Raw genomic sequence first — 27,699 nt, forward strand, 5'->3', positions numbered from 1 at the left:
TCCCCCCCTCCAGTATGAGAATTACCTTTCTCTTTGTAATAAGGCCATTCATTATGCATATATGATAAACAGGGGCATCTGGGTGAAAACATTCTCCAGCCAAAATGTTATTAACAACTTTGAGAAACTTTTGTTCATCACCATTTTTAAGGTTTCACACAGATGCGCTTTGAAAAGGACCACATTTCTGATTGGGCGAGATCACACTCCGTGGCAGCTGGTTCATTTGATTCTCAAGATGACAGATGGCAAAACACAAACACAAAAAGAGGCAGCCATGATTAAGTAATGAGAATGCCTGCCACAATAAGGAAAACGCAAAGCATATTTCTCACTTTTTTTAAAGTAAACTTTGTTTTTTTTCTAAATGATTATATGTGAGAAAAAATACAACAAACCTTGTTTTGAATTCAATTTACAGCTGTTCAAACCTTAACCCTTTGTTTGACGTTATAAAGTATATTTATTCTTATGTATCATCAAGATGGCATGATATTGTCCATTTACAGCCCACAACTCTGCATTTGAATAGCCTACGACCCCTCTCATATTCGCCTTTCAATCGTCTTCTCAAGCAAACATGCTGCGTTTTCTTTATTCCTTCAAAGGCCGGCAACAAAACAAAAAAAAAAGGGAGAAGTGACTGTGGGGACCTGGCCGGTGTTCTGTCCCGCAGATGGGCATCAGTGTTTGGGAACACCAGTGTGTCGGTTGGCAGGGAGCTGGGAGGGGGATGGGCAGATTGCGATGGCACATGCTCCAGTTCAAGTCAGCCCTGGACCCATGCAGCACTGAAGGACCTGCTGGGGCCCACGGTGGCAATAGACCGTATTCAGAGACACAGGCGGATTTGTTCAGCGACTAAATAACCAAATGGATTCTCACAAATCAGATTCTTTCTTTTTTTTCCTTCTGAATTTGCATTTCCTGTCACTTAGCGTGTCCATTAATGCCACACATGGGGTACAACCACAGCCTGAAATACAAGTCACGGTGTGTGTGTGTGTGTGTGTGTGTGTGTGTGGGAGAGAGACATGGGTAGAGAGAGCGTGGTTTTCCAAGCAGGGGGAAACCTTTTTCATGTTAAAATTTAGCAAATTGAAGACACAAGGTCATTAAGACAATGTGTGTGTGTGTGTGTGTGTGTGTGTGTGTGTCTGTGTGTGGGGGGGGGGGGGGGGGGGGGGGGGGGGGGGGGGGAATTACTTAAAGCTGGAATTTGTGCATGTTGTATACATGCATGCAACAATGCATTTTGTTTGTGTGTAGTCATCCAACTGAAATATACTTGATAACAAACACTTTTGTTTTGAAAGATTAGATGTTTGGGCTCCATGAGTCATTTGAAGTTAACTAATGTGTTATAATCTTATGGAAACAGCTGTCCCAGATTACTGGTGTGTTACTGCATATTAAGTGAACATACTATCACTCGCAAATGCGCCGTGACATCGTAAACAAAAGGAGAAATAAAACATTTAGTGAACACTGTTTACAAGCTATTTTGGCTGTGGTCCATTAATTAGTTCATGATGGAACTAAACCTATAGTTTATATTTACTAGTGCACATGGAGTAATAGCAATAGCCATTCAATCGTTTTTAAATACATTCTTAGAAAGAAAAAAAAGAACACACTACTCTCCCTTGACACCTCACACAATTTAACTGTCCATAAGTTATTTCCCACGCATAACATGCCATTTTACAGCACAGTAGCTATGTGGGAGAAGAAAAAAAATCATTAAACTGCTACATGGAAAGACCACGACAAGATCACAAGAGTCAACTGTAAGTATTTTTTTTTGCGCCGTGCCATTCCCCCAAGCTCATCACTAGAGATGTTGATATAAAAAAAAAGTGAAATTGACAGTATCATTGTAGCAGCGCACTAAAGGGGCGACGGTCCGCTCCACTACACTGAAGTAGGGATGTCTACAGTGAAGAAGAAGGGGGGAGGGTACCACTTTGTCACAGGCTGCTATGTAGATTAACCTTTCAATTAGTTGTTATCAGGTCCCTCTCTGTCTCGGCGCGGGCTTTTAGCGTTCGATTACAAATCAAGTGCAACAGAATCAAATGGATATGTGGCGGTGTGTTTATCCATCGACGTTTCAATCATCATACTAATGAAGAGGAGTAGCAGAGGGAAAACTTAAAGAGGTAACTACAAGCAAATATTTACGGGCAGCCTCTTGCCTTTTTTCCACACTAGTTATATGATCATCCTTGCATAAAACTTGCGTAATTTGTTGTTGCCTCTTCGCCCGCAGCGGGTGTTTATCTAGTGGACCATCTAGCGAAACCCAAGTCGGCTCGGTTGTATATTTTGTAATGTGTGGAAAAATGAAAACGGAGCGATAGAGAAATGGGAGCAAGAAACTAGCGAGACATAATTGAGGTGCAGCGATGAAGGATCTTACTCTTGAAATACTTGAGGAACTTGCAGCGCATATTTTCTCCTATCGCTCGTTATTTTTCGGGCCATCGGTGATGTTTGATAGTTAGTCATTTGAAGGTTGTGTGGCTTTATTCTGCCTGTTCTACTCGCGATGTGAAAATGTTTTTTTTCATCTCCTCTCTCCAGCCGTTAAGCGCACAGGGACACCATTTTCAGGACAGAGACTCGGTGGTTTTATCGAGCGTTTATTGTGATGGGGGAATGTGTAGTTTCAATGTCAAATATTGACCGAATAGCGTTGTAGGCGAACATATTCAACGGGGAGGATGTCTGAGCTGTCGGAGGAGCTAAACGACAGGCGATCGCTTTGCGCACATTTTCGCCTGCAGCCATCTAAATACCACGACTAAGCATCGAGAAGGCATGCCTCTTTAAATCAATGCTTAAGCCCTTTGCAGGTTTTATGCAAACAAATGCTGGATTTAACAAACAGCCAATTAAAGTCTAAAATGATCCAAATCACTTTCAAGTGTAGCCAACTGTTTCAAGGAAGAATCTAAGTAAAGGTGGTCTGGTCTTATGCGCTCTGCAATGACATTCATTTTACGTGACATTGTAATTATTATGTTTCCCACTTCGGTCTAATCCGACTCATAAACCCACTCTACAAAAGCCCGTTTTATGTCAGACATGTGATAATCAAATAGCATAAGTGATCGCGGTGTAATATATCACTTTATTACACCAGGCACCTTAAGAGGCGGGTCAAGCGAGTAAAGTGACAGATCACTCAGCCAGTGCCGTGCCATTTAGCGTGAGCTCATACATAAAGATTGACATGTGCTTTATCAAACCAGAAATCGGATCTCGTCCTCACAGCCAATATTGAAGTTGCTAGGGAGGGCACATTAGTGTAGGTAAGGTTTAATGACACTCCATTGGATTGTAATCAGCGTCATGTCGGATTCATGTAAACTACAACATTGTAACAAAATGGCGACTGTTTAGGTGACATCAGTAACACGGGCCACATTATCATGATCCGCTCCGCTCAGCGGCCACCGCTCAGGGTTCGTTGCGTGTATATTTGTGTCGTTGTTCGCGTCGCGCCGGAGTCCGGATAATGGTTCGCAGACGCACCATAAACATCAGTCGGCAGCTGTCAAAAGCCAACGTTGATGGTACGCAGCTGTCATTAAGACCCGAGGCTGGTCCACTGGTCCTTACCTTGATGTGAAGCTGTCAAAGTGGCGTGCTTTCTAGTAACAACTCAACTTTGTCACTGGTTGAGTCTCGCTGGTTTGTTTTTGTATTTCTCGCGGTTATGGTGTAGTTGCGTGTGGCGAATGGATGGCAGTGATTATGAAGTGGAAGCCAAGTCGGATACTTTTAGTGCAGGTATTGCGTGTCTTGTCGTCGCTGTTTTATACACCAAGTGTCGCCTACAGTATTATCCATAAAATTGATTTAAAATGGAGGTCAGATTTTTTTGGGTGTGTATTATGGTTTCAAACTATGGATAAAACCACTGTTATTTCTTGCGTTTGTTTTGACTCATGTGGTTCTCATGTTTTACTCCACACCCGAAGTATTGAATCCCACTGGACTAGTCTCCTTTTATATCAAGTTTACAAATGGCCATAGTCCTTATGTGGAGTGCAAATTATAACAAAATAACCATAAAAAAAAAAGGTTAAACTGTTAACAGTTGAACTGTAGCCTTGTTGACATCATGTGTCATATCATATATCATGTGTTACAAAAAGGCTGTCTAACGTAATTGTATGTTTTATCTTTCTAGATCTACGTCTGGAATAACAATCAAGCCCCAGGTGATGTATGGTAACCGTTGTGGAATTTACACGAGCCACCTCTTTGTCAAGTTCAACGTGAGATACCTGGAATGTCACGGTGGTGGAACCTAAGCAGCTGATCCCGGGTTTGGAACATGTGGATGTATCAAATGTTTTGCAGCAGAAAAGGGGGATCTTTATGGCTCGCCTCTTGGCGATTCTAATCACTCAACCATGGTGAAACTCGCGAACCCTCTGTACACGGAGTGGATTCTGGAGGCGATACAGAAGATAAAGAGGCAGAAGCAGAGGCCCTCGGAGGAGAGGATCTGCCATGCGTTGGCCACGTCGCACGGCCTGGACAAGCGCACCGTGCTCGAGCAGTTGGAATTAAGCGTGCAGGATGGCTCCATCCTCAAAGTCACCAACAAGGGGAGCGCGTCGTACAAGGACCCTGGCCCCCCCGCTCCTCCCTGCCCCCCGGGGCGTACCGCTCCTCCCTGCCCCCCGGGGCGTACCGCTCCTCCCTGCCCCCCCGGGCGTACCGCCCCTCCCTGCCCTCCCGGGCGTACCGCTCCCCAGCCGCCCGAAGACCCTCCGACCCCATCTCCGCCTCCGCCCCCGCTGGAGCCCAAAGGATCTATATGGAATTCTAGTGACCTGCGGCACGTCGATTGGAATAAAGTGATTAGGAGGGCAATCGAGGGCTTGGATGATACCCACGGCTCCTCGCTGAAGAGCATCGAGAGGTACCTGAGGAACCAGGATGACCTGGCGCCGGTCGCCGACAACCCTGCCTTCCAGCAGCGGTTGCGGCTGGCGGCCAAGAAGTCGGTCAACAACGGCCGTTTGCTGAAGAACGGCCCACGCTACAAGCTCACCCTCGGGAACGCCGAGGCCCGGGGCCTGAGGTTGGCGGGCGGCTCTCCGTTGGTGGTGTCGCCGTCGGTGACGCTGCTGCCGCACGAGAGAGACAAGGTGAGGCCAGCCTTGGCCCAACGCCACCGCCTCCTCCTCCGCCGCCGCCACGCCATTATACACATCGTCTTCACTCTGTTCTCTGCCGCTTTTTAATCTCAATCATAGTAAAGCTTTGGCAGTGGGACTGAATAATCATTTAAGTCTGGGTGATATAACAATGAGTCTATCCTGGGAGCCCAGGGCCATTTGAATATGATTCATAGAGCGGTAGAAGGAAACGAGGCCTGATGAATCTGGCGATTTTTCACAGGCAAGACAGTAAAGTGTAGGAGACTAGACTTGTGGTGTAGAAGAGTAGGGAACTAGGCTATCGGTATTGAGAAGTAGGAAACTAGGCTGATTAATGAGGAGTAGGAAACAAGGCTGATATTGAGCAGTAGAAAACTAGGCTGAAACTGATAGTATTGAAGAGTATTAAACTAGGCTGATAGATTTGAAAAGCAGGAAACTAGTCTGATTATTGAAGTGTAGGAAACTTTGCTTATAGTATAGAAGAGTAGTAAACCAGGGAAAGTATTAAAGATTAGGAAACTAGGCTTAGTATTGAGTAAGAAAGGCTTTATTAGCGGAGAGTCTGAAACTAGGCTAAGGTTGAAGAGTAGGAAACTATGCACTATATTGAAAAGTAGAAAACTTCTCAATATTGGAAATAAATGAACAATGCAGTTATGAAGAGTAGGAAACTAGGCCTATAGTATAAATAGTAGGAAACGGCTTATTATTGAAGTCGGAAATTAGCCAGTATCGAAGAGTATGAAACTCTATTGAAGAGTTAAGAGAGTTAGCCAAGAGTTGGCTAACTAGGCTTGTAATATTGAAGCCTAGGTAACTAGGCAATATTAAAGATAATGTAACTGAATTAAAGAGCAAGAACCTTGGCTTACATTGATGATAATGGGTAACTATGCTGATGGAATCAAAGAGTTGGAAATTAGGCTAATAGTATTGTAGGAATCTAAACAGTATTTTTGTGTAGGAAACTAGGATTGTAGAGGAGTAAACTAGGTTCCTTCAGACTATATCAGTTTAAGACTGGGGGAAAAATCTAGGCAGTACTGAATTGTAGGGAACTAGGCTGGTAGTAGTGAAGGGTAGGAAACTAAGCTTATCATATTGAAGAATAGGAAACGGGCCTGTTAGTGTTGTGAATTTGGGAACTAGGCTGATATCACTGAAGAGCAAGAAATTAGGCTTATAGTATGGAAGAGAAGGAAGCTAAGTTGATTGCTTTTTTCATGGGCCCTTTTGGCTGTACCATACCGTGCTGATTTGCGTTTCCACTACCAGTTTAAACACACAGTCACGCCCAAGATGGACCGTCTGAGGTTGGGCCAAAGTTAGCTTGACCCACCCCCAAGTGGGCTGCACCCCAGGGTGCTGTTCGGAGCGAGAAACTGACTCTTAAATAATAGTACTATAGACCTATTAAAAATACAATAAACGCATATCCACTCACGCAGTGTATGGCAAGGTTCTCTACAGCTTGATACTTTATTATTCATTCTTTCCTATAACTATATAAGCATAATTAAAGAGGGCATTGAAGGTTTAAGAGAAGCACGCCCTGCTGATGTTAGTTTGACGATATTCTCTTGCAAAACAAAATAGCTTGTTTAAATATGATGGATTTTTTCAGGTTAGTCTTGGTCTAAAGATATTTACAATATTTCATCCTATTTGATCGCTGATCTAGATGTTGAGCTATTGAGATCAGGGAGCAACAGAGGGGGAATATTGAACGTCAAACTGAATTCGCCATTCAGATGTCATTATGTGTGTTGCCATCCGTCTGAAACAACCCAAATATATAAAATGGGCAATACAAGTGTGTGTTTGTTGTGGTGTCATCGATTCAAAACAGGCGCGTCATCAGCTTAAAACATACCTTCAAGCGGGAAGCCTTGTTGCAATGGAAATGCAAATCCTGACCGCGCTTGGCTGCCGTACAGTCGAACCGTGTAAAGCTGGGCCAGTATAGTACAGTGGGAAAACGCCATTGTAATATTGAAGAGTAGGAAACCCTACTTTTAGTATTCAAGAGTAGGGAACTTGGCTGGTATCATTGAAGATAAGGGAGCTAGGCTTAAGTATTGAAGAGTAGGAAACAATGTTTGGCATTGAACAGTCGTAAACTGATGAAATTATTGAATGCTATGGAACTGGGCTGATATTATTGAAGAGCAGGAAGGTAAGGTTATATTATTGAATTCTATGGAACTGGGCTGATATTGAAGAGCAGGAAGCTAAGGATATAGTATTTAATGCTATGGAACTGGGCTGATATTATTGAAGAGCAGGATGCTAAGGTTATAGTATTGAAGGGTATAAAACTATGTGTAAGTATTGAAGAGTAGGAAACTAGACTTATAGTATTGAAGAGTAGGAAACTAGGCTAATACTATTGAAGAGTGGGAAACTAGGCTTAAGTATTGAAGGGTAGGAAACTAAGGTTATAGTATTGAGTAGGAAACTAGGCTTATAGTATTGAAAAGACGGAAACTAGGCTTACGGTATTGAAGGGTAGGAAACTAGGCTTATAGTATTGAAGAGTAGGAAACTAGGCTTATAGTATTGAAGAGTAGGAAACTAGGCTTATAGTATTAAAGAGTGGAAACTAGGCTTATAGTATTGAAGGGTAGGAAACTAGGCTTTTAGTATTGAAGAGTAGGAAACTAGGCTTATAGAATTGAAGAGTAGGAAACTAGGCTTATAGTATTGAAGAGTAGGAAACTAGGCTTATAGTATTAAAGAGTGGGAAACTAGGCTTATAGACTATAAGCCTAGTTTCCCACTCTTCAATACTATAAGCCTAGTTTCCACTCTTTAATACTATAAGTTATAGTATTAAAGAGTGGAAACTAGGCTTATAGTATTAAAGAGTGGAAACTAGGCTTATAGTATTGAAGGGTAGGAAACTAGGCTTATAGTATTAAAGGGAAACCAAAAACTAAAATCACACCTCAGGGAGAGCAACCTCTCTCCAGGTCAGTACCGGAGCAGTTGACCTACTGACCCTAACCTTAACCTGGTCCAATCAGGCACTGCTGCATAACCAGTGTTTACCAGTGTTTTGGTGTCGTTCCCTGTGGTGGCCAACCCTTTTTTTATTCATTTCCTTTTTATTGGCGACACGGTGACCTTTGTGATCATGGAGCCGGCCGAGAGCAGAACTTTTGGAGACTGCTTTGTTTCCTGCTGACGTTGCCATCCGAGAAGGTTTTGCGTTTCAGTTGGCACTCAGCCGCGGTAACGCACACTGGGAGACGAACACGTTCTCACTAGTGACGGCAGATTCTTTTAACGGGGCTTGACATTTTAAAGATGTCATTGAGTAACGGAATGTTTTTTTTTTCTTTTTCTTTTTTCGCCCGAATCGGTTTGGTCCATGCCATGGGAAAGGGGCATGGAGATTTACTTGTGAATCCAAATCCCATGCAGATCACATCTAGAGGCCTATTGAATTCAAGTGTGGTTTGATAGATTAGGCTCGGCGTATCAAATGGTGTATAATGTCAGTCACCGGAGAGATTGCTGTCCTGCCCACCACTTTCACAGTGAATAATCAGGAAATGACAGCTTGATACTCAAGCCACAACTGTGACTTTGTGGTCTGGGCAAGACTTTGAGACTGTACGCTCTAAAGAGAAACCGTCCTTCTGAAGAGTCCTTGCAGAGCAAAATAAGAGGGCCCATTTGGTGCATTTTGACTGACATACCCATCCAGTTGTACTTGCATTCTCCCAAATTGTGAGCCATTTCTGTGTGTGTGTGTGTGTGTGTGTGTGTGTGTGTGTGTGTGTGTGTGTGAGAGGGAGTGAGAGAGGTACTTTAGGGGAAAAAGAACAGTCTTGCTTAGGAGAATATTTTGATTCTGAAGAGACTGGCAGGAACAAAGGCAAGGAATGGGATTTTTTTTCTTCCTGCCTGTGTTATGCAACCACTTGAGCTCTCTCTCTCTCTCTTTCTCTGTCTCTTTCTCTGTCTCTTTCTCTCTCTCTGTCTCTCTCTCTCTCTCTCTGTGTCTCTCTCTCTCTCTCTCTCTCTCTCTCTCTGTCTCTCTTTCTCTCACTTTCTCTCTCTCTCACCCAGCTCTCTCTCTCTCAGCGATCTCTCTCTCTCTCTCTGTGTGAGCACTGTTCTAATAGGACTCCACCCCCAGCCCTAACTCAAGACAGCTAGCTCTTGAAGCAGTGTAATTTCCTGTAATGTACTCAATTTGAAAAACCAAAGTTAATCAGTAACAACTCTTCAAGCTGTTTGTTTTGTGTTTGTCTCGGTTTCTGAGGACATTCCCGTTTGTTTGACTCCCCATACTGAAAAATATTCATTCCATTAGAGTCCTCCTTTGGGTTCTGGGTTAGACTTGTTGTTGTTTTCATTATAGGCTCAGCTACAGTTTCCCATCAATCTTTGTTTCATCAAAGTAAACGTACACATAGTAGCTGTTGGTGCAGCTTGTTAATGCTGCATGTGGGCAGTGCTTCTGCCTCCTTAATAGTACTATTGATATTATCCTTCTATTCTGGATTCTGTACACTGTAGCAGCCAGAAACAAATCAATTTGTTTTGAGGGGAAGCGGATGGACTTGTTTTGCTGTTTTTCCAAAGATGTTCTCGTACAAGTGCACCGTGGGCTCAGTTAAAGTCTTTTCCTTGTTGTGTTGTCAAACTTGTTTCTGAGAAGAAAACCTAGGCCAATATATATACATCTATAAATACATAAATAACATTCATGTACCCACTGTATATGATACACAGTTCATGAACTATAATGTGTATCTAGTGCCAACAATTTCTTCCCGAGTCACGCACTTACTTGGGTCAACAAAGGAGCTTATCTAGAGCCCCTTTGCCCAAGATCTGGCGGCCATCTCCCCTCTCCCATCCCTTGTTCTTCCCTGGCTGGCTGGCTCTATTTGTCATACTGTTTGCACAACAGTAAGGCCTTGTATCCAACCGCAGCATCGGCTGCGAGTGTTAAGGAAATTTGAATGCTGGTCTTTCTTTGAGTTTGCATTCGGTTTCGGATCTATTTTGCGTGTCATACTGACCAAGTGGCCCGACTTGAGATCAAATAACAAACCCTGTTGTTCGCCTGTAGCTCCCAACTCAGAGAGAAACTAGAAAGAGTCAAACGTCATCTTTAGGGGGCCGGTTTAGTTTCGGTTGCGTTTTCATTTAGTTTCCGTTTATTGACCCCTTTCTGCTTGACAAAGCACAAATATTTTTTTAGAACTTTTTCCATCCCTCCTGATATTTCGGTCGTTTTCCATACAGTCGCGGGCCACCCATCGCTGCGGGGCCTAGCCTAGCAGTTTTATCACCGGCCATGTTTATATTCACGTCTTGTGTGAGCATTAATGAGCTACTAATGCAAGCGCGCGTTCTCCCGGTATTTATACAGCGGCTCCACAGATAGCCTAATCACCGACAATGCTGTAAACGGCTTCCGCTTCCCCATATCAATCATAACTGTGCTATGACCATGAGGGGGGGTGGGGGGGTACGACACGCTCCAGCTGGATCTCTACTGGGTTGGGGTCGATGGTGGTGGTGGTGGATCTTCCCCTGTGGGTTCCACTGGGATACTGTCAGCAGCGGTTGAATGGATGACCTTGTCCCGTGCCTGACGGGGGGAACGGAGAAGCGCAGTGATAGAGCACCTGCAGGTGCTCTGACCTCCACCAGGTCAGGTGGAGGTCAGAGACGCAGGTTGGGGTTTTGTGTTGGGGGGGGGGGGGGGGGGGGGGAGGCATGGGGTCGGTTGGAATCGTGCTCTGCATCACAGGAATGAGCACTAATGATGGGATTCCCCAGTGGTTTGGGGTGGGGGGGGGGTCCCATAGACCCCCTGTCAATTGATGAGGTCTGGGATGATGTTGAGGGGCCTTGTTTATGGCCCCAGCTCGTGAGTGTTTTTTTATGAACCTCCTCCTCCTCAGCTGTGCTTGCTGTTTGGCTGCCCCTCCAGTGGGCCAGTGTGTGCAGCGCCGCTCTGCTTCAAGTGTTGTGTTGGCAACACCGTGTGGCGGTGCAGAGCGCTTTGAATGCGTCCTCGTAAAGATCTGTGGAATGGAGGGCGGTGGTTTTGGTTTTTTAATCATGACTGAGTCGGACTAGGGTGCAATCAAAGCAGATATCCCTCAAACCATCGGGTTCATATTTTGGCCGAGTTCACCTTGGCGCTCTGCTCTCTGATTGACTTTGATTGTGTGATCTGAGAAGTTTTCACATTCGCAGCACTGAGGGTCTGTGCAGAAACATGCAAGTGCATGTTTTATTATTAATGTCAATATTTCCCCGTTTCTTGTTGATGTATTAACATATCGACAGTGTTGGTTAATCCTGGTCGTGCAAGCTTTACTCTACATTTTGAAGTGGGATATCTTTAAAGCCCTTAAACTGTGGGATCGCGGCGTTGAGATGTAGTAGATGAAACAGACGGTAGAGTCTGTCGTAAACCGCTACCTCTGTTTGGATGAGACTGGTTAATGATTCAGACCCAGGCTGAGAGAACACGAATCAGGGAGAGTTCACTTCACTCTCGTTAATATTCTCCGAGCCTGTTCGCAGGGCCAGCCTGCCGCTAGGGTCTGTTCCATTCAAATCCTAGAAACAACTTTGTCTTAACGCCTCTCAAGCCTCGACTACCGGCATGCCCAAGCAGACGACCAGCATGCCCCATGGTTCACTGACAAGATGACAAAAAAGAAAGCAGCCCGCAAAACAAACACACACTCCTAGCCTTGACACCTGCCAGCAGTCCCGGAATCTGATTTCCCTATGTTAAACAATTCTGTTTGTTTGTGTTCCCCCTACCCAGCTCCGAGTGGACCCCATACCCATATGCAGCTTCTGTCTGGGGACACGGGAGTCAAACCGGGACAAGCAACCCGAGGAGCTGCTGTCCTGCGCCGACTGTGGCAGCAGTGGTAAGTTTGGGGCCTCCAGCTTTGGCTGTATTCAACGAGACGACACAGAGAAGCCCTCCGTCGTCCCTAGAGCACGGCTCCGCCGTCCAGTATCGAAGCAGCTCCACTCCAAAATATGGGTTTTTAACGGATTATAAGATCGGACAAATGCCAGAGTACTTGTGGATGGAGTCCACATCACCGAGAGCGTCTTGTTATGAGGAGCACCGTGGAAACGGGAGTGAGTGTGCGCGAGGCAGATCCGAACCGAGTGCGAGCCGTAATGGGCAAAAGAAGGGCAAATGCCCTCTAAGTGGCCATTATGGTTTGAAATAAGCGAAGTCATCTCGGCTCTACTCAGATCGCACCGGCTCGGCGTGACGCACGCCAGCCCGAGTGGATCAAAGATCAGCCGTTTGCCGCCGCTGTTTGCCACCGTTTTGTCCCCCTCGCCGCTCCTTTTGTGGCAGACAAAATTGCGAGGCCCTCCTCCATAAAATTACCTCGCCGAAGGAGTCACTTTGTGTTTGAACAATTATTTTAAATGCCGTAAGGAATTGTTCTCCCGGTGACATTTTTATAGCTCAAATTTGACTAAGTACACGGAGGTGGTTTTCATTAACCGCTTATAGTGTACACAAATTGTGTGCTCACTGTAAAACAGCTGTTTTACAACCAGCCGCGGCAGCCCGGAGAGGGCCAAGGCATGCTTTTACATGACTTTCATGGATTGCTTCCATTAGAACGAGTGGCGCGACGGTTTCTGCCTCATTAAGATCAAATTATCTGTAATTAGCCGCTCAGATGTTTGATACTGTTTTTAGACGCCACGTGTGTGGTTTAAAAAAAAAAGAGAGAAGAAAAAAATATGGAGGCAAGAAAAGGGAGACGGAAAAGAAAGGATTGGGCGCAATAAAGCATAATGGCTGTGGATGAACCGTGGCGTTCCCAGCCGAAGCCCTCCCATGTGAACGTAGCGAGGGGGGCCGGGGAAGGCGTCTCGTCGGCTCCTGTGACACCACTGTTCGAGAGCCCCACAAAAAGCCAACGCTCACATGTCTTTTTAATTACCTCTACAGGGCACCCGTCATGTCTGAAGTTCTCCCCCGAGTTAACCGCGCATGTGAAGAGATTACGATGGCAGTGTATCGAATGCAAAGCCTGCAGCACTTGTCAAGACCAGGGGAAGAACGCTGTAAGTACTACATCCACAACCCCTGCTTGTCTGAGGTAGATCCCCCCCCCCCTTTCTGTCTGTGTATCCCTCAGGATTTGTCGGTACTCCCTCGGATTTGTAAAGGCTCTCCGGTGGCACAATTGGTTTATTTCCTTCCCTCCCCAACGCCCCGGCTGACAGGGTGTTGTGTGTGTCTGCCACGGGGACATCCCCATAACACACGCCTCCTTGCTCCCCTTACAGGATGAGATGCTGTTCTGCGATTCGTGTGATCGGGGCTTTCATATGGAATGCTGCAACCCGCCGCTTTCAACAATGCCAAAAGGTAAAGTGTTTGCACAGCCTGGTGCCTGGTGGTTTCCCCACCTCTCTGTCTGTCTCCGTCTCTCTCTCTTTCTCTGTCTCGCTCTCTCTCTGTCTCTTACTCTCTCTCACTCTCTCCTGTCAATTCAAAGCATTCCCTTCTTAATAGAAGTCCCCTTCTGGTCTGTCATATAGCACACAGCTAGGAAGCAGTGCCTTATTAGAAGCTTTGCATGCATATCAAATTATTCCCGCATCCCAGGGGATGTTGCTATCTCCGTATTACAGTGCAGGCCCTCCAGCTAGCCTTGTAATGATTGTGCACCTAGTAGGACATTTGGCAGGCGATTCGTACAATTCACATCGCTGCGCTGGAAACAAGCTGAGACAGTGTATCCGGGCGGACTATGAATCGACCCAGTGTTTTTCTTATGGGTTTTCCCCTTTGTGCTGAGTAATTGATTGTCCTGCTGGTGTTTGGGCTTGATTCCCGCCAACTGATGGTATAAAAGCAAGTGTTTCAGATGAATGTATGTCCTCTGAATTGATGAACCCCACCCTAAGAGATGCTCTCTCTCTTTCTCTCTCTCTCTCTCTCTCTCTCTCGCTCTCTCTGTCTGTGTTTGGATGCCCTCCAGGAACCTGGATTTGCCAACTCTGCCGGCCCAAGGAAAACGGGAAGCAATTGCTGCAGAGGAAAGTTGACGAAATAAAACGACGATATGCAAGGCCAATCGGAAGGCCTAGAAATAAGCTCAAACAGAGAATGTAAGCATGAGTGCAGTTGTGTCCTCGTCATTTTATTGTAAGATCAACGGCAGTATGATCAGTATATTTCCGTTGAATGACACATGTTACCCCGGTGAGTGAGTGGTGTCTGTGCTCTGCCTCCACTCCAGGTGTGTCCCCAGTGGCGACGGCTCTACGATAGCACTCGGAGGAAGGGGGACGCCTGGTAGGGGTCAAAAGATTAGCCTCTGTTCCACACCCTCATCCGGTCATGCTGCATCTGCCACGGACGGCAGAGGCACACTCGCTGTCGCAGATCCCCGTTGGGCGGGCGACGCCCCCCAATTCACCACCTCCACCCCCACCCCCACCCCTCCTCCTCCCCCCACCACCACCACCACCACCACCACCACCACCTCTCCCCCCCTCACGCCCACCTCCACCAACCCGGCCGCGCTCGCCGTAAACAAGAAAACCAAAGGGCTTATCGACGGGCTGTCGAGATTCTTTACCCCCTCCCCCGTCGGCCGCCGGTCCCGCCCCCTGGCGACGGGCTCGCCCCCCCGGCCGCAGAGTGCCGAGGACGAGGGTCCGCCCAGCCCCCCGAGCCCCCCCGAACCGCAGCAGTCGATCGCCTTCGACGGCGACGCAGACGACGCCGCCGGTCACACGCTCCCCCCTTCCCCTTGCGCACTTTCTCCCCCGCCCCCGACCCTGCCCGGACTTAGCCCCCCCTCCCAGGTGTCCAGCAACTCCACCCTGGCCAGCTCCCCGCAGAGCTCGTCCAGCCAGTCTAGCGTCCCGTCCCTCAGCAGCCTCTGCCATAGCCACCAACTTAAGGGACTCTTCGACGGACTCTCGCACATATTCACCACTCAGGGACAGTCGCGGAAAAAGGGACTGGCGTGCTACGCGCCGCCCAAACGCAACCACCGTAAGCCGGAGTTGTCCGCGCGCGGCCCCAAAACTTGTCCCCAGCGCCTGGGGATGAAGGAGTTTGGCAAGGGCAGACTACTGTCCCACTCCTCGTCCCCGGGGCCCGGCCGGCCCCGGGGACGGCCCTTTAAGCTGGTCAGTCATTTCAAACGCAACCCCTTCCTTAAGAAGCACAGGACACTAGGCAGGCTGAGGTATAGGGTGAGTCCCCTGAAGGCAGCGCCCTCGCCAGGGAAGGGAGACTTGACAGACGGAAGAGTTAAGCCAGAGCACGACCATGGTAAGCAAGGCTCCAGCCTCGGACCCAGCTCCCCCCCCCCCCCCCCGCCTACACCATTGCAATATTTTAATCTGATTTATTTTCCATGTAATTTTTGTAGCCTCTTTTTTTTTTCTTTCTTCTTTTTTCTGTTGCTCAGACCTTCAGAGCTGTTCCTCCGCTTCGGGAGCAAAGCTCTGTTTGGCAGTTCTTTTTCACTAATCCTACGCCACCTACAACTACCACTTCTACCACTACTGCTGCTGCTACTGAACTCATTGAGGTCTTAACCCAGTCTGGTTGCGTTTGACTGGGCTGCGGGGAACCTATTTCTGTGACGCGGCTTCCATCCTCCTGGCCGTCGGCCTGCGTCATCGTGCATGGTCCACTAACTGTCCCTCATGCTGCTCCCTGCTCCGTCCTTGACCCCCCCTACACACGCACACACACACACGCACACACGCACACACACACACACGCACACACTATGCAGTAGCTCCGGCGCTGACCACTGCCTCGTGGTAGTAGTCACTGTGTAGCCGCATCGCTTTGACTCACTCCCCCTGCCATTCCATCCCTCACACATACTGTCTCCACCACCATCATCCCCACCACCGACACCACCACCATCAGTCCTCCCCCCCCGGCAGTCATTAGAGGCTCACGATCCGGTGAGTCAACCACCCGGCCGGCCTCGGCTGACATGATGATTACAGCCACAGAGCCAATGAACCTTTCACTGGACTTGTCTTCAGGGGCGGAGATTCACTCCTCATACACAAACACATACACACACGCAAAGACACAAAGAAATAAAAAGCGCTGGCGGTTTATTGGTCGGCCCGGCTATCTGAAACAATAAGGGCGCCCAAGGACCTCTCGGCCGTGTAACCAAAGCAGGCACATTTCCATGAAGACATTAACGACGCCATCTCTCCTCTTCCTCCTCCTCCTCCTTCGCCCACCACTCCATAATAATGATTCTCTTTTTGTGTTGCTTATTTCCTGCTGTTTGGTGCATTTCGTTAAAACAAAAACTATCACCACTTGCTTTGCTCTCGCCCCCCCCCCCCCCCGACATTGGTTGCTTCCTCGCGTCGACACCGGCTCCCCCCTCCCCCCATCGCATCTGCTTCTTAATTCACGGGAAACTGTCTAGGTGGATGACTAAGCACACGAAAAGCGGTTACGCAATTAAAGTGATTTAGTCTCACTTCATTACATTACGGATCTTCACATAAACATGCGAGGACGATACATTATCAAGACTCCTCGGAGACGGGGCCCCTCCGTACTGGGGGCCCCGGTGATAAGACTCACAGCGTAAGCACATTAGCACAGAATGCATTTAACGCATTATTCAGCCGCGGCTACATCAAAGCAGTCCCTGCTGATGCGGTGTCTGAAGAGTGTGCGTGCGTGTATCTCTGTGTGTGTGTGTGTGTGTGTGTGTGTGTGTGTGTGTTTGTGTGTGTGTGCGCGCGCACGCTTAACGGGCCTTGCTGTCTCTCTGGGCAGGCTTCCAGGACCAGCGGGAGGTGAAGGCCGAGGCACAGCCCAGCGTGGTGGCTATGTCGCGTGAGCACGTCACGGACGAAGACGTGGAGGTGTTCACGCGCGTGCTGGACCTGTCGACGCAGGTGAGCTGAGCATGGATGTTTGGAGTTTTGACACAGTGTTTCCAAACCTGTGGGTCGCGACCCCGTTTTGGGTCCGCCGGTCGGATAATGGGGTCGTTGGGGATGCTGACTTATAAGTTACAGATGTTTAATTTGCCATAAGCAAACTTCTGTATGGCAGTGGTGCGAAGTTCACTGGAACGTGACTAACGTTCATGGGCTGATGATGCTTGGGTTAAACGATGTGTGTGCAAGAAAGGAAGGGGGAACGGATAGGGAAGATTTTGTTCAGACCTAAAATTTGGGGTTACAGGCCCAGAAATGCTGGGAACCCCTAGACTCACATATTTGTGTATTTATTCCTCTCATTTTCAGAGAACGGGGTCGATGGTGAGCTCCGACTTGCCGCGCTACCCTTCCGTCATCGAGTTCGGGAAGTACGAGATTCAAACCTGGTACTCCTCACCGTACCCTCCTGAGTATTCCAGGTATTCCTTGCTGCTCCTCAAACCTCCCACCAGCCTCACCATCCGTTTATGTTTCTTAATGTTGTTCTTCAGTGTTAATCTTCTTCAGTGTTAATGAATAAAGTTGTAGGCCGTACAGTAATTCCCCTGATCACATAGCAGAACTGAGTGTTCTTTCTTGTTCCCTCCCTCCCCCTCCCACCACACAGACTGCAAAAGCTTTATCTGTGCGAGTTCTGTCTGAAGTACATGAGAAGCAAGAACATTCTCCTGAGACACGCAAAGAAGTGTGGCTGGTTCCACCCGCCAGCCAATGAGATCTACAGGAAAGATGACCTCTCGGTGTTTGAGGTCAGCCCCCCCCACCCTAGCACCTCCCACCAACACCTTCCTGCCAATGAACTGTATGCTGTGTGCGAAATCCCAACCAAGTGGATTCGGGGAGTGGGGTGGGAGGGGGCGGAAATACAACTGTTTGAACAATGTCTGCTCGCTTAGCTTTTCATTGCTGTCTGTCTGATCCCCTCATTCTGTTTAGGTGGATGGAAATGTCAGCAAACTCTTCTGCCAAAACCTCTGCCTGCTGGCCAAGCTTTTCCTGGACCACAAGACTCTGTACTATGATGTGGAGCCCTTCCTCTTCTACATCCTCACCCAGAACGACAACAAAGGCTGTCACCTGGTGGGCTACTTCTCCAAGGTAAGACCTTGTGGAATTGCGGGTGCATTGCGTGTGTATATACGTGCGTGCGTGTGTGTGTGTGTGTGTGTGTGTGTGTGGATTTATTTTTGATCACGAAACATATCGAGTATCCCCTGCCGAGCACGAAATCAATATCACAAACTCTGCAATGTTAATTTAATGGTTTTCTCCCAGTTTTTTTTTTTTTATACGAAAGCTTATCACTACGTGTGTGTGTCTACGTGTCGTTTTGTGTGTGTGTGTGTGAACGAGCGCACGGCGTGCGCGTGTCTCAGACAAGGACAATGGCAGGTGCAGTAAATTGCCAGCTTCAGCAGAGCTCTGACATACTTGATCTGTTTCCCCTTCCCTCAGGAAAAGCTTTGCCAGCAGAAGTACAACGTCTCTTGCATAATGATCATGCCTCAGTACCAAAGGCAAGGATTTGGACGGTTCCTTATCGATTTCAGTAAGTTCTTTAATGCATATAACACGGCGCACACACACCACCACACACAGCGCCTTTATCTCCCCCAACACACACCACCCCCCACCACCACCACCACCACCCCGCACTTGATCTTTACCATGGAGATATTTCCTGGGGCAAGGTGCTTTTTATTTGGATTGGCCAATCAAGAGACTGCCTGTGTAGCACTTATGCATTCAGGTGTCACTAACAAGAACCTTTTATTTAGTGTGTGTGTGTGTGTGTTTTAAAGTATGATGAGCATCAGCCATCTTAAGTATGGCCCTCAAGTCCCGGCTCACATTCCCCTGAATTCTGATGAGGTGTTGAGATGCTTCCGTCTTTCCCGCTAAATGTAATACAAGGAGCGTCAACATCATGATGACCTGCCAATGCAAAAACAAGTGTGCGTCTGCGTGTGGGTGTGTTTTGTGTGTGTGAGCGCGAACACGTTTTTTTCAGCCAGTGGATTTCACCAGTTTTGTCAACAGAGGACTTTTATTGGTTCAAGGGTTTTCCTCTTTGCCGAGTGTGTGTGTGTGTGTTGAAGAGAGTGAAAAGTGGGCGAGAGCGAGGGGCGGGCGAGTGGTAATGGAGCATTTGATTTCCTGTTCACTTTGTGGGAGAGAGAGAGCCAGAGAGAGACTGTGATATTGAGAGTGTGCTGATAACAAAGACAGGGATTAAGGGAGATTGAACACAGCTGAGTTTCTGAGCTCTTAGAGGGCTTTATTGGAAAATGTAACACCGGAGCTGGAAGTTGTTTAGATTAAGATTTGTCTGTTAGACTGGTTTTCTCAGGGAGACACACACATGCACACTGCCTCAGGTAGCCCAGAGAGACGGCGAAGAGATATTGGTTACACACGCTGAAGAAAAAGGGTCTCTGCCTCTCTTTTTAATGCGTTAACCCCCAGGATTACCAGCAGCTCTTTTTGTTGTTTATTAATTGTAATTTACTCGTGAAATGACAAAAGGAAAATGCTTTTTTTTTGTTGCAATTGGTTCATTCAAGTTCATTCATTCCTTTTTTATGTCTGTTATCGTTGGCTCCTTCCTCCTCCTCCTCCTCCTCCAACAGCCTAATGAATATTGTCACGATTGCTGAAATATCATGTGTTCTGGGTCGGGTCACGTGCTTCCTGGTAGTGGGCGCACATTAAAACGCCTTAATTAATTTCCTGCTGCTAATAATGTATGACCCTTGACAGGACTGCTGTAAAACTAATTACACACAATACCTTGTAGTACTTTTCGCTCGCCCCTGTTCATTACGCCGCTTAAGTGCAGCCTCTTGTGCGCGTTGACATCCAGCTGCTTTTTCGCCCGTTTTTCCTCTCTTTATGTTCCCTCGTCTGCTTCTCCTTATTGCCTCCCTCCCCTCTCTCCCTTCGCCGTCTTTTAATCGCCTTTCGTCTTCCTTGCCAATGATGAGTGTGCCCACGCGACAAAAGGGTGGAAGGAGCTCGAAATGCGTTCCCTTAGCTTCTGTTCAGCCCCGACGCTGTCCCGCCTGCCTTGGCGGCGGTAGCTCAGGAGGTAGAGCGGGTTGGCTGGTAACCGCAAGGTTGCTAGTTCGATCCCTGGGTGTGAAGGTGTCCCTGAGCCAGACGCCTCACCCTAACTGCCTTGCATGGTTGACTCCGCCGTTGGTGTGTGAATGGTTGCATGAATGGGTGAATGTCAGGCGATATTGTAAAGTGCTTTGGATAAAAAGGGCTATTTAAATGCACTCTATTTACCATTACCCTCAAAACTGCAATCCTAGCCCCCATTTCACGTCACTCAGCGTGGCCCCAATATGGACGTCATGCGTCGCGAGAGGGGAGCCTCGTCTCAACCCGAGCTCACCCCCTGCCCTCGCCTACCTTGTTGGACTCAAAGCCCTCTCTCCTCCCCCCCATTCCAGGTTACCTCCTCACCCGGCAGGAGGGGCAGGCGGGCTCCCCGGAGAAGCCGCTGTCCGATCTGGGTCGGCTGTCCTACCTGGCGTACTGGAAGAGCGTGGTGCTGGAGTACCTCCACGCGCAGCCCTGCCGCCGCGTCAGCGTGCGGGCCATGAGCCGCGCCACGGGGATGTGTCCTCACGACGTCGCCGCCACCCTCCAGCAGCTCCGCATGGTCGACAGACAGGACGGCAGGTCAGTGTCCCCCCCCCCCCCCCGCGTCCTCTCCTCACCCTCCTCTTCCTCCCTCCTCCTCTTCCTCGTTCCTTCTGGGCCGCGGCCGCGCTGCCATTTCCCAGCTCCGTGTGACTTATCCAGGCCAGCGGGTATTTTTACCCGGCACATCCATTAATTGCGCCGAATATTGACAGAAGTAAGTCAAGCTGTGTAGACCCCCCCCCACCCCCCCAGTGAGGACAAGGCACACCTTCTGTCCCCGGGAAGTGTGTGTAAAAAAAAATGTAATCGTTGGTTAAAAACCAAACGATCTGTGAATATGAGGATGTAGTCGGGCGAAGAGACGTTAGCTGGAATGGTTCAAATCCACTATGCACGGCGTATCTGTGGGGATTGAGCCAGCTCGAACAGGATGTCCTGACCCACTACCTTCTCTTTCATTGGACTAGTTCACCCAGCGGCCATCTTGGTGCCATCCCGGCGCTTAAAGGTGACATATTATGTCACATATTATACACCTGGTAATTACATATTACCAGGTGTGAGTGTGTTTAGCCATTACATGAAGTTTTGATAATGCCTCTTCTGACATCACAAGTCCAACGATGAGCAACGTTTGTTGCAGTCCACTGGGTAGGCTGGTAGACTGATCTATCCAGCACACATCTTAGTGGACACGGCAACTTGTGATGTCAGAAGAGGCCGATTTTCCAAACGGCTTGTAACGGCTAATCGCACTCACACGCTGGTATAATATTTCATCTTTAACGTCCCAGCTAGCGTTTAGGACCAAAATGGCCGCTGGGTGACTAAGGCCCATGACTTGGATCTGATGAGGATCACTTTGGATGACGGCGTCTTCGGGATGACTAAATAGTGTCGTAAGCGGCCGTGCGGCTCGTGTATGAGATACTCATGTCGATTGTTAACACCCCCCCACGCCCCAACAGGATCGTGCTGGTCAGGAGGGAGCGCCTGATCCAGAGGCACGTGGACAAGATGAGGTCCCACCCCCGGCTCAACCAGGTGGACCCCGAGGCACTGCGGTGGACGCCGGTCTCCGCCCACAACGCCGCGCTGTCAGAGGAGGAGAGGGAAGCCGAGATGGATGTGAGTCGCGTGGCGAAACCGACAGCAAATCCCCCCCCCCCCGATACTCAACTGAATAGTGGATTGTTGCCTTTAGTGTGTGTGTGTGCACGTGTCCCTTTTGATTAGCATGTTGGGGGTGAGTTCAAGGAGCAGGGCGATTAATGGGCAGAGCCTGCCGACCGTCAGCTGGTATTTAATGTTGTGTAAAATTGGCCTAAATCAGTTCACTACATAATTAATGGCACTAAATATTCCATGAAATGCGATCCTACCACGGTTGCTTAACAGGGACAGAAAAAACCCCGATGTTGGCTCTCCCTCGCGCAAACATCCAATCAGGAAGCCCGTCTTATTAGCAGGAGGGCAACCGGTGAAGATCCGTTTTTCGGGACGTCAATGCCGACCTCGACCTCCCGTTAGCCCCCACCTGCTCCGACACTGTAGCAGCTGGTATGCGAGTCGGCGTGTGCGCGTGTGTGTGTGTTAGTCTCTCCCGCCGCCCTCATGCCCCTTGCGTTTTGCCCCGCCCCCCCCCCTCTTCCCAGGCGGAGCGTCTCGGGGAGCAGTCCAGCTGCTGGGAGAAGGAGGAGCGGGAGAGCCGGGCGCTGGCCCACGGCGCCCGCCCGGCCCCGCCCGCCAAGGTCCACTGCAAGGTGCCCGTTCGGACCTACGAGCGCCGGCCCCCCGCGCCCTGGAGCCGGCCCCGCCTCCGGCGCCACGAGCCCGAGTACGGCAGCGAGGACGACGAGGAGGACGACGAAGACGAGAACGATCGCGACGAGGACGAGGACGAAGACGATGAGTCCTCGGATGGCTCGCCGCCCGTCCTGACGAAGGCTCACGCCATGCTGGCGGCCAAGAGAAAGGTGACTTCATCTGTCTGTTCCTGTGATGCGTAAGGCTAACTGATGCGGCGCAGGCTGTGTTTACCCACCTTAGCGGGGGGAGGGACAGGAGGAAGGATGAGTCAATGTGGTTTGTCAGCTGTCTCCGGTGCGGGGCTGTCGCCGTGGTTCTCCCAGAGGGATGGGGAGAGGCGCCACGTTGGCCTTCTATCATCACACATTTCCCCCCCCCCCATCATGAGTGGGGGGACAGGTTCGGGGACGGAAGGCGCTGGATGAATATTCAGGGGTTGGTTATCCCACTCCCACCAGCTGTAGGTAATGGATGGCGTTGTCATTGGGCATGGTTAGGCTACTGCCCTCTGCTGTGGTGCTGGTGACTGCAGCTCCCGTGCGTGTCTCCAGAACACTGCCCCCTGTTGCCGGAACGGCGTCAGCAATCGACCGCACGCCTTGGCCAATCAGAGGGTGGAGTTCACTAATGAATTGCACCAGCTGTTAAATAATGGATGTTTATGTAGTGCCTCCAGTGGTGCTTTTACAGGTTTACTTTGTGTTTGTGGTTCGTTCTTAGGGGAATAATGGTGGAGTATTCACGGCTGACTCACTGCCCCTAGGAAGCTAGGAGAATGTGAAGGGGGGGGGGGGGGGTATTATGGCTTGTGGTTGTAGGTTATTTTGCCTTGTCTCATTTGTGGTTTTCCAGCCCAGCGGTCCAATATCTGTGGGAAAACTGGAGAAACATCTAGCTTCAAATCTTGTTTTTTTTTTTGCACATTCAAGCCGTTGACTGTTCCTTCAACTAATGCTGTTGACTCGTTTCTCCCATCAATCGTGCGATTAAAGCACAAGGGGGTGATTCTGTTCCGTACCCCGCATCTCATCTCCTGGCTTGCTCTGTGTGTTGTGCATTACAGAGGAGCATGGAGGTGAGGAAGAGGGGGCGGAAGAGGAGACGGATAAACAGCAGCGTCACCACGGAAACCATCTCGGAGACCACCGAGGTGCTGAAGGAGCCCTTCGACTACTCTGAGGACGAGCGGCCCATGCCCCTCCTGGAGCGCACGGGCAGGGGGGGCGAGGAGGAAGAGGAAGAGGAGGATGACGAAGAGGAGGAAGAGGAGGAGGAGGAAACAAGGCCCGTAATGCCGGTGAAACGCCACAGAGGCCGGCCGAGACTCGAGAAGAATCTGCACAAAGAAAAGCGCGAGTGCTGGAATGAAGGTATTTCCATTGTGGCGACCGGCCCCATTTCTACCACCCATGTTATTGTTTTGGCGCCCGCTATTTTGTGCGTGTGTGTGTGTGTGTTTGGCGTCAGGGTTAACGTGGCGGTATTCTGTCTCCCACCTGCTAGGCTCCGACTCGCTTTCGGCGCGCGCCAACCGGCTGCGACCGGCGAAGCGCAAGAAGGGCTGGCCCAAGGGCGTCAAGAGGGGACCCCCCAAGTGGCGGCTGAAGAACGAGCGCAAGACGGGCTTCAAGCTCAACCTCTACACCCCACCCGAGACGCCGCTGGAGGGCGAGCCGCACCCCCCGCCGGCCGAGGAGCCCAAGGCGTTGCAGCACCACCTCCTGCTCCTCCCCTTCGCCGAGGAGAGCCGCAGGCCCAGCAGGAGCGCCGGCAGCCCCGCCCCGCCCCCCAGGAGCCGGAGGAGGCGGCGGAGGAGGTTCTCGTCCGAGCCCCAGAGTCCGGCGGACAGCCTCCCCGGCAGCCCCGCCGGCGTCGACGACGAGGGAGACGGAGACGACGACTGCGGCGCTTCGCACAAGACCCTCTCCTCGCGGGAGGTGTCCCCCGCGGCCTCCCCCGCGCCCTCCCCAGCCTGTTCCCCCGCCCGGTCGCCGGAGGCCCTGTCTACGGGCGCCGCCCCCCCATCCCCCCTCCCCGTGCCGGCCGAGGACCACCTGCAGGACAGCGAGCGAGAGCCGGACTCCCCCGCCCCCAGAGACCTGGACCCCAGCTCCCCTGCGGAGCGGACCAGCCTCAGTAGACATGACGACCAGGAGGAGGAGGAGGAGGAGGAGGAGGAGGAAGAGGAGGAGGAGGAGGGGGAGGAGGAGGAGGAAGAAGAAGAGGAAGTGGAGGAGGAGCACCGGACACGCGTCGAGGATGTGGACGCAGACGACGAGGACGACTGTCACATTTTGAGCTCGGAGACCGTGAAGGACAAGTCGGGGAGCATCGAACCGTTGGCACAGGAAGTACCCGACTGCACGCCGCTTTCCGTGTCGTCGGAACCGAAAGGGGACTCGGAGGAGACGGAGCAGGTTTCCCCGGCGCGGCACAGCGAAGAGCCGCCGCCCGTGGCCGCTGAGGAGAGCACGCAGGGCGCGACGGCGAGAGAGGCGCCTGTTTCAGTAGAGGCCAACGCCGCAGATTCCGTGGCCGCAGCGTCGCTCGCGGACGCCGCGGTAGCGACGTGCCCCGAAGCCGCAGCGGTGGTGGAGTCGGACCGCGGCGAGGAGTCAGAGTCCGAGGGCGAGAGCAGCCCCGGGCCCAGCCCGGCGTGTCCCGACCCTCTCCCCGTCCCTCCGCCGCCGGAGACGCCCCGGCCGGGACCGGACCCGCCCGCCTGCCCCGAGTTGGACTCTGAGACGGCGCAGGCGGTCCAGTCGCTGACCCGGGAGTCTGAGCGGGAGGGCGTGTTCCAGGACTGCGCCGAGACCCGGGAGGCGTGCCGCAGCATCCAGGCCTACGGCCGCGTGGCCCCCAGCCCCCAGCTGACGTCCCTGGACGAGTGCCCCCAGTCGGACCACAGCAGCCCCCTGTCCGCGGCGCCCTCGCACCCCAGCCAGTCGGTGCGCTCCGTCAGCAGCCCCGCCGTGTCCCTGCTGGAGAGCGGCTACACCCAGATCAGCCCCGACCACGGCGCCGTCTCGGTGCCCTCGCTGCACAACATGGAGACCAGCCCCATGATGGACGTGCCGTCGGTGTCGGACCACTCGCAGCAGGTGGTGGACAGCGGCTTCAGCGACCTGGGCAGCATCGAGAGCACCACGGAGAACTACGACAACCCCAGCAGCTACGACTCCGCCATGGGGGGCAGCATCTGCGGGGCGGGCCCCTCCCAGAACAGCTGCTCCTACGGGGGCATGCCGGCCAGCGGGCTGTCGCAGAGCAGCTGCGCCGTCAGCCAGCAAATGGCGGCGGCGGCGGCGGCGGCCGGCCAGATGATCCAGCCCAACGCCCTGAGCTCGCCGCAGCACTGCAACGTCAAGTCCCCGCAGGGCTGCGTGGTGGCGGTGGAGCGGCCGCCCAGCAACAGCCAGCACAGCCAGCGCGCGCAGCAGCAGCAGCAGCAGCAGCAGCAGCAGCAGCTGGCCCAGCAGCTAGCGCAGCAGCACGTGCACGCCCGGCACGCCGCCGCCGCCGCCGCCGCCGCGCACAATCAGCTCAGCCAACACAATCAGCACGGCCCGCACAATCAGCTGGGCCAGCACCCGCAACACAATCCCCTGCACCACCAGCAGCAGCACGCGCACCAACAACACCACCACCACCACCACCTCCACCAGCAGCAGCTCGCGCACCCCCACCACCACCACCACCACCACAACCACCCCCACCTGCAGCAGCACGGCGAGCACACCCAGCACAATCAGCACGGCCCGCACGGGCAGCAGCCGCCGCTGCCGCCGCCGCAGGGCATGGCACAGTGCGGCGGCGTGCCCGCCAACTTCGCCGCCCCCATGCAGCTCACGGACGTCCCCGAGTCAGGGGCGCCCAACCTGGCCCTGTACGAGCGCATGAACCAGCAGGGGGAGTACGGCGGCGGGCACTACGCCCAGCCGTCGGGCAACGCCAGCCTGGCACGGCTGCAGCAGCTCACCAACACGCTGATGGAGCACCCGCTGCCCTTCAGCCACGCGCCCTCCCACGCCATCGGCTCCTACGGCAACAGCCCCTCGCTCAGCTCCCAGCACTCGCAGCACCGCGTGCCCGGCAGCCCCCAGGTGCAGGCCACCATGACCCCGCCCCCCAGCCTGGGCTCAGCGGCGTCGGCGTCGGGCATGCTGCAGCAGCAGCAGCAGCAGCAGCAGCAACAGCAGCAGCAGCAGCAGCGCAGCATGGGCGCCTCCTCCATCCCGCCCTCGCAGCGCATCCACACGCAGATGGCCTCCAAGGGCCACCTGGCCATGCGCGCCAAGTCGGCACCGCTGTCCCACCCCCACCACCAGCTCCACCAACACCCCCACCACCCCCACGCCCAGCAGCAGACGCAGCAGCAGCAGCCGCCGCAGACGCAGCAGATGTACACGCGGACGCCGCAGTCGGTCACCATGCAGGCGCCGTCGCGGGCGCTGGGCTCCTTGCCGCGCGTCAACATGAGCGTCAACATCATGCCGGCGCCCGCCTACAACGTCAACGCCATCAACATGCCGTCGCTGAACGCCATGAACGGCTACGGCATCAGCCAGCCCATGATCAACGGCGGCTACCACGGCAACCACGCCTACATGAACCACCAGTCGTCCCAGTACTCCATGCAGATGGGCATGATGGGGACACAGACGTACCACGCGCAGCAGCCCATGCAGGCGCCGCCGCACGGCAACATGGTGTTCACGCACGCCGGTCACCACGGCTACATGAACGCCGGCATGGCCAAGCAGACGCTCAAAGGGCCGTTCGGACGGCGGTAACACGCGCTGACCCCGGGGCGGGCGATGGCGGCGGCACGGCGGTTTGGGGACGTTCAGACACACAGACCGGGGCCTTTTTTTATTTTTACTACTTTTCTGCGGGGTCGGGGGGGGGAGGGAAAGGGTTCGATGTCGTTGTCGTCGTCGTTTGAATTTTTTTAGTTATTTTCTTTGCTATCACTTAAAAACCAGCAGCACTTGGAAAGAATGCAAAAAGTCTCATCGAAGAGAAATCTCTTAGCGATACGTATACTTTTTTCGTTTTG

General features: G+C 51.5%; 1 protein-coding gene across 4 annotated transcripts; it reads left to right on the plus strand.

Annotated features, from left to right (window-relative positions):
• The first annotated feature begins 2,010 nt into the window (after window positions 1–2,010).
• On the plus strand, window positions 2,011–27,550 carry kat6b (K(lysine) acetyltransferase 6B). 4 transcript variants are annotated; one of them, XM_079757007.1, is made up of 17 exons: window positions 2,011–2,162; window positions 4,202–5,171; window positions 11,998–12,106; window positions 13,165–13,280; window positions 13,506–13,587; window positions 14,204–14,333; window positions 14,465–15,510; window positions 17,008–17,129; window positions 17,484–17,596; window positions 17,785–17,926; window positions 18,114–18,275; window positions 18,633–18,726; window positions 20,636–20,867; window positions 21,800–21,959; window positions 22,487–22,807; window positions 23,704–24,010; window positions 24,144–27,550. In XM_079757007.1, exons 2-17 carry the CDS (start codon window positions 4,428–4,430, stop codon window positions 27,431–27,433), a joined length of 7,170 nt encoding a protein of 2,389 aa, XP_079613133.1. In that variant the 5' UTR covers window positions 2,011–2,162; window positions 4,202–4,427; the 3' UTR covers window positions 27,434–27,550. The 4 variants fall into 4 exon arrangements, with proteins under 4 accessions (XP_079613133.1, XP_079613134.1, XP_079613136.1 ...); XM_079757008.1 differs by lacking the exon at window positions 2,011–2,162 and adding an exon at window positions 3,404–3,581; XM_079757010.1 differs by lacking the exon at window positions 2,011–2,162 and adding an exon at window positions 3,601–3,798.
• Window positions 27,551–27,699: the final 149 nt, after the last annotated feature.

Source organism: Pollachius pollachius (assembly GCF_949987615.1).
Source record: "Pollachius pollachius genome assembly, chromosome: 19".
Lineage (NCBI taxonomy): Eukaryota > Metazoa > Chordata > Actinopteri > Gadiformes > Gadidae > Pollachius > Pollachius pollachius.